The sequence below is a fragment of the Triticum dicoccoides genome, chromosome 3B, assembly GCF_002162155.2.
Source record: "Triticum dicoccoides isolate Atlit2015 ecotype Zavitan chromosome 3B, WEW_v2.0, whole genome shotgun sequence".
Taxonomy (NCBI): domain Eukaryota; kingdom Viridiplantae; phylum Streptophyta; class Magnoliopsida; order Poales; family Poaceae; genus Triticum; species Triticum dicoccoides.
Window position 1 is genome coordinate 267,605,899 of NC_041385.1, and position 6,824 is coordinate 267,612,722.

The following is a 6,824-nucleotide window of genomic DNA, read 5'->3' on the forward strand; positions in this document are numbered from 1 at the left end:
CAAACCACTAAGCACAAGATCAACCAAATCTCTCTCGGTTATCACCAAACTATAGCACCGTCTTTTCGTATCCCTAAATCTTTTGACATAATCGGAGACCGATTCATCATACTTTGCTTAACCGATGTAAGATGGGATAGTATAAGCTCATTGTCACCACTGTAGAACTGATCTTGAAACTTTTGCTCCAATTGAAACCATGTAGTAATAGAACCGGGTGGTAATGCACAAACCCACGAGAGAGCAGTACTAGTTAAAGATAAAGGAAAATAACGTACTTTCCACTCGTCTCGTGAACTTGCCTCACCTAACTGTGCCAAGTATTGACTAACATGCTCCCATGTAGTCTTTGTTCCCTCCCCGCTAAATTTAACAAAATCTGGAACTTTATATCCGGGAGGACATGGCACGGCATCAAAAATTTCTAGATATGGTTTCCTGGAAATTTGTGGTTTAGGTAGTTCAATCCCACAATGCTCTCGGAACACCCTAGACATTTCCTCTCTGACATTAGCCAAAATATCACTCATATTGAGTGACGTTGCGTGTGGTTGTGGCGCATGGTGAATATGATTTCTAATAGTTGGTACAGTGCTAGTCGGAAGAGATGGTGGTGTGTATGTTGTACCATAGTTCGGCAGCAATCCACTTGGACTTGCCGAACCATAACCTAGCAATGCAGTTGGATTCACTGAACTTGGTGCGTTCATGACAGGATTAAAGGGTGGAGCAACAAGTTGGTTTGTCTGACTGGGATAAGAATTCAACGGCACGGGCGGCGGCGATGAAATAGGTAAAGTTGGACTAAAGTTTTCCACATCAGCAGACATACTACCACTACCATTATATGATTGAGGAGTATTATTTCGAGCAGTATTATTGTCTATGATAGCTTGGTAAATAAGATCATTATTCTGAGCAATAAGAGTAATAATTTCAGCCGACCGTTCAGGAGAGAAGATTTTGCTTACAGCCGGTTCTACCTGCTCATTGTGAAGAGGAGGAAACTTGATTTCTTCAATTCAAGTGATGTTGCCTTGGCGATCCTTTTTGAACTTAGCAAGGAACTCCCGCATCTCCTTCTCCTCACACGCCTTCTTGTACTCCTCAAAAGCTTGGCGATGCTCTGCCGATAATTCCTCAAAATTGGGCTTGATGATGTTATCGGCATCCACTTCAGATGGCTTGGGAAGATCGACCATGATGGATGATGATGATTGCTCTTTGTTCCCCAGCGGAGTCGCCAAAAAGTGTGTTCGCACACGAACACGTCACGTGTACCCTCGACGCCGGGGGTGATGCACCGCAGCCCATGTCGAAGGAGTCTCACCGGAAGCGCGATTCGCAAGTCGACCGACGAGAGCTTTTGAGGACCCGAAACCCCACACTCCCGGGAGGCACCCCGTCGGGGAGTGCGGCGGCTATGGGCTTCCCTAGGTCGGTCAAGCCGCCCCTAGAGCCTCGGTATTCACAGCTCTCCAACGCGAAGACCAATGAAGAACGAGGAAGCAAGAACGAGGGAGAGACAAAACGTAGATGAAAAAGTATTAGATGTGTTTTTTGCGATTGTGTGTTGTTCAATCGGCCGTCACCTCTCATCTATTTATGAGGTGGCCGGACTTCCCATACAAGAAAAGGACTAAAAATTCCGTTCAAAACATCAAAAACCCTAACCTAACTCGGGCAGGAATCTTTGATAATTTCTCGAACTAACTCGGTCTCACCGATTGGTTCATTTCGGTCCCACCGAGTGAACGTTGCCAACTCTCTGTATCCTTCTGTAATTTTTCGGATCAACTCGGTCTCACTGATTGGTTTGCTTCGGTCCTACCGAGTCAACATTGCCAACTCTCTGGTAAATTTTCGGACCAACTCGGTCTCACCGATCAAATCAATTCGGTCGGTCCGAAATGACTCTGCAGTTTCTGTTTCTGACCTTGTTTTGCCTCCACAGGTTGCATATGACCTCGGATTAAGACAATTTTTATATCAAAATCCACCGTTTCGACGAGACACACAACTTTCATGTTGGAATGTTTTCCATCAGAGGCCGTGTTAATTGAGTTTCATTCAATTCTTTAATCTGGTATCAACATGAGCATCTCCGAACTTGTCATAACTATTACATCTGAGCTCCGCTATAGACCATCTTCATATCCATCTCGATCTTCTTAAAGAGATCCATTCAAAGGTGACCTCCAATAATAAGTTTGAATTAGTCTTGATGCAGCCTATGCTAATTTTATGACTGTGCCACTTTTGAGCGTCAACACAAGGCCTCTCTGCCAACCTGGCATAAGCTTCAACACGTTGTCCACAATGGGCTGCCATTTAGATCGCGAGAGTTGTTTGATCCCCAGCTGCAGCCCTAGGTATTTGATGGGAAACGTCTCCAACTTACATGGTAGCGCCTGTCGCACCAGCTCCTCGTCGGCTTCGTCCGATTTGATCATAATGGCCGAGGACTTGGCGAAGTTTACCCGAGGCCTCCCCAAAAATTTTGAGCGTCTCTTGAATAAACCACAGATCCAATCTCCACGGCCTGATGAACATAACTACATCTTCGGCGTACAGCGAAAGCCTCTGCATCGGAGCGCATCCGGGTATCTTGCTTACAACGTTGGCGGCAGCCATTCCCACGGAGGATTGTCAAAGTGCTTTTTCTTTTTGAGGATTGTCAAAGTGTTGAGTGGACAGATACGTGGAAAAGGAAGTTGGGAAAAAGGCACAAAAAACGAACAACGGTAGATTGCCCCCCTCCCTACCCGACCCCCACCGCACCAACACCGCGGCAGCGAGCCCCTTTCGCCCGCTTCCCACTCCACGCCCCCTTCCCCCCTCCCAGATCTCGCCACCACACGGCCGCGCGCACCGGAGAAACGTAGCGAGACGTCTGCGAGAGGTAAAACAGCAAAAGGGAAGAGGCCACCGCAGCTCGCGTACCGGCGGTTGGTGGGTGGCGGCGTCCGTCACGCGTCGGCGTATCAGGTGATGGACGCTGGCGGCGGCGGCTTAGGCGGCTTCCAGTGGACCGCGGAGGAGGCTTCGACGATCGGGGGCATCGCGACGGTGTCGCTGCTGCACTCCTTCATCCCCACGCACTGGCTCCCCTTCTCCATCGTCGGGCGCGCCCAGCGCTGGCCGCTCTCCCGCACCCTCCTCGTCAGTCAGTACCCACCCCGCCCATTTTCTTCTGTTGCCACTCTTTCTGTGTACTGATCACCGCTCCAAGATCTAGAGCATAGGGGCGATACCTGGTTAGGGTTTACTTATCCAGGGAAAGTGGGGCTATTACCTCTCGGTGTCTGTATTGGATTAGATCGTTCTAGCATAATGAAATGGGGGAGTTGTGGCAGGGGCGGACCCAAGTAGAGCGCAGTGTGGGCTCAGACCCCAATTTTAAAAATCTCAAGAGAATTCATTCGTATTATCATAGGAAAAATAGTAAGAGTTTCAAATTCATGCAAGAAGTGCCCCCATTCTTATAGTTTGCCTCCACTAAAAAAAAACTGCGTCCGCCCCTGAGTTGTGCTGCGGTGGTAGTGCCGTAGCAGTACCTGCAGCAATGCGTGCAACATTGAGACCTGAGAGCACTGTCTGAACACTCTGGGGCATTCTGATGGCTTCCGGGCGACGTTGCATTTTCATGCTTCCGCCACTCCCTCGGTATGGCTGTGTGAACGATTTTGTCTTATTAGAACACCATGGTAATTGACATCTGTATTGATGATAACTGTTGGATATGTCGCTTTCCATTCACCATCTAGTTCTCCCAAAATTCTGAGTTGTTGGGGAAAGGTTGGATAATCTACTCATGCTCTGATATGATGCAGGGCATAGGCTGGGACTGTTATCCATTTAATTAACGGGGTTCCCCTTTCGTTATTCAGGAAATTCTGAATTTTAGTGAAGGTTTTGTCATGTTTTTGTTCAGCGTGGGCTGTTATAACTTCCTTAATCCTTCATATGGGAGGTGTTTTAGCCATGTGCGTTGGTTTAGAGTTTCTCACCTTCACGTTCACGGCTGTTTGATACTGATAGCGACAGAGACATGACGAGATTAGTGTACATTCTAGTAATGCCATTTTTTCTTTTGGCAATAGAAGTGCACCCAGAAACCATGGCAGAGCTTGGCTCAGTCTACAAGCTGCTTCGAATGAATTGAATTTTGCATAAGTATTTTGACCATATTGGACAGCATGAAACTTGATGTAGGCACTATACCTGTGTGATTAATCTTTATTGGAGCCATATGATAGTTGTAGATTGGGATATTGATGAATGGTATATTTTTCAAAAGAATATCCATTCAAAATTGATCTTGCATTTCCAATTTGACTATGTACTGATATATGGTCATTATCAGAAGTACACAGATATAGTCTATTTACACGTATAGATTCCATTACTGTTTACATTAGTCAAGTTGATTGATAATTAGCCTGGGAGTTTCTCTTACTGACCCTTTTTTTTTACTTTATGCCATTGCCTATTTGCATGTGCATTGTAAAAACCTCCATTCATTTATCTTGCATGAATGTTGCAGTCATGAGTTAGGATAAAATTAGAGGTAGTCATGAACTACCAAAACACAATCTCCTGAGCTTTTTTCCCTCTGTATATCTGGACTAGACTATTTATTTCACTTTTTTTGTAATTATCATCAATTCATCATCCTGTATGTTGTTGTCTGTGCCTGCAAATCGTAAGTGCATGGGCTATGAATATGGTTACCAATGTTCTAAATGCTTGTAAATTGGACTTTTGCTCCTTGGATAGTTCCCTGTTTTTGACTTCAAAATTATGTTCTTCACTTTTCTCAGGGCAGGGATACTTGTTAATTAGGTTACCTGTATTTTTTGATATATTGTTATACCTTGTTTTCTGTGTAAACTAGTGATGGTAGTATGATACCTTGTCATTTGGCAAGGATTTCTTCTCTTCCACATGTATCATTATTAGTAAAATATTCCCAACTTTTGCAGCTGCATTTGGAGCAGTCCTTCATGTTGTATCGACCGCTCTTCTCGGGATAACTGCAGTTACTATGGCAAATACTATAGCAGGCGAGGAAACAGTGCATAAACTTGCCTCGCTGTTGCTAATATTTCTTGGAGCAGGTTACATTCTGTTGTTTGCTTTGGGAAAAGGTGGTCATAGCCATGCTCATAATCATCCAATGGAGAAGATGGCAGTCGCTGGTCTTGTACTTGTACCAGCATTATCACCCTGTGCAACTACTCTTCCAGTGTTTCTTGCTGTTGGCAACTCATCCTCGATGATGATTCTTGCGATCATTGTGCTTCTCTTCAGGTGCCCCCCCCATCCTCGATGAAGATATTTTTTTGTTGGACTAGTCACCTAACCCCTAGTTATACAGAGAGCTTGTTGGGCCAAAAAGGAAGAAGATATAAGGATAGTCATTTCAGTATTGCTGTACGTAGTGTTGAAGTAGAAATGGAGAACCTCATTATTTCCATATGCAAGCCTTCCTTTTCAGACATTTCTCTTTGCGCTCATCAACCAATTTGTTCTTAGATAAGGCTTCCACTCGTCACTCGTCAGTGGTTTAGGATTTGAGGGACATTCAAAATAAGCTGATCATAGCATATTTTCTGTTCTGAAGCTTTATTTAGTTGATGTGAAATGTTTCTAGAAACTACAGCTCTTATGCTTATGCGTGGTGGTTGGATAGTTATAGTATAGCCCATTAGTGGTTTAGGGCAGCTGGACCTACAATTAAAATGTGCATTGGAGGTGGCTGTATAGATCAGATCTGACGGTCACAAACGCCCAGATAAGCAAAACGGATGGCCACGAATGAGAGCGCTCGAAAGGGCAGCGATTAGGTGCAGTTTTACTGTCCTAAATTCAAGCTTCCACCAATGTGCTGAATAAGATCAGTAGTCTAAAACTTAAAGATAGTAGCTCTGAAGCTTTGGCTGTCATAGGCATGGAACCAAATGCTCCATCTTAAATGGGATGCAGACCAACTTATATGGCTGTCAATCATGAGCATGGTTTGAACTTTGAATATTCTCCGGGGCGCTTTGTGTTGAATCAGCTACGCATATGGAGTATTATAGATGCATACTATTGATTTATTTTACCTTTGTATTACAACCTAGCTTGTGTTCTTTTATGCCTGCAGTACCATCACGGTGATGACGTCCCTGGTGGCTCTCTCATTTTATGGTGCTAGCCAGATCAAGTTTCACTGGGTGGAACGCTATGACAAGGTCCTAGTTGGCTCAGTGCTGTGCCTTGTTGGGGTTCTGACATATGTGTTCCATCACCATGATGGTGACGAGCATTCTCTCCATGCACACGTGCACAGGAAACTTGTGGGTCCTTAGATGAATCTACAAAGTTACTCCCAAAGTTCACTGTGAAACACATTCTGTTGTCCTCTAACCTTTGTACGTTATGCTGTATAAGATCTGATTATCAATTTATCTGTTGGGAATCTACCCGCCTATGGGTTTCCTAGGAGTACAGACAGACCAGGTGAATACCTACTGGGAAATTGTTTGTACCATGGATCTTTGTTTGCGCTGATGCAGTTTAACGGGAATAGTGGGCTTTCAACTTGAGGCATTGTTTCTGATCTAATTAAAATTTATGGATTTTTTGCTCTACATCAGTGGTACAAACTTGGATGCATGCCTGAACTGCTGAAGCTTATGTTCAACGACAGGTTGAAATTTCTGCTGGATATGCCCCAAATTTTTGTGCTTGTTGTTCTCTATCTATCTTAGCTGGAAAGATTATTTTGTCCCTAGCTTGTACTGGAATAGCAGGATCTAATCGGGGCTGAAGCCTTT

General features: G+C 44.6%; 1 protein-coding gene across 1 annotated transcript; it reads left to right on the forward strand.

The window, feature by feature from the left end:
* Positions 1-676: 676 nt before the first annotated feature.
* Positions 677-6,593, forward strand: LOC119279521. The gene is made up of 4 exons (XM_037560740.1): positions 677-700; positions 2,749-3,166; positions 4,986-5,313; positions 6,152-6,593. The coding sequence occupies exons 1-4, from the start codon at positions 677-679 to the stop codon at positions 6,354-6,356; spliced, it is 975 nt and encodes a 324-aa protein (XP_037416637.1). The 3' UTR covers positions 6,357-6,593.
* Positions 6,594-6,824: the final 231 nt, after the last annotated feature.

Excerpts from the sequence above, each read along its gene's own strand:
- LOC119279521 (XM_037560740.1), top strand. The coding sequence starts at position 677 with ATGCAGTTGGATTCACTGAACTTG. Across the intron at positions 701-2,748 it reads AGTTGGATTCACTGAACTTG|ATTGCCCCCCTCCCTACCCG; the intron begins GTGCGTTCATGA and ends GAACAACGGTAG. Across the intron at positions 3,167-4,985 it reads CTCCCGCACCCTCCTCGTCA|CTGCATTTGGAGCAGTCCTT; the intron begins GTCAGTACCCAC and ends CAACTTTTGCAG.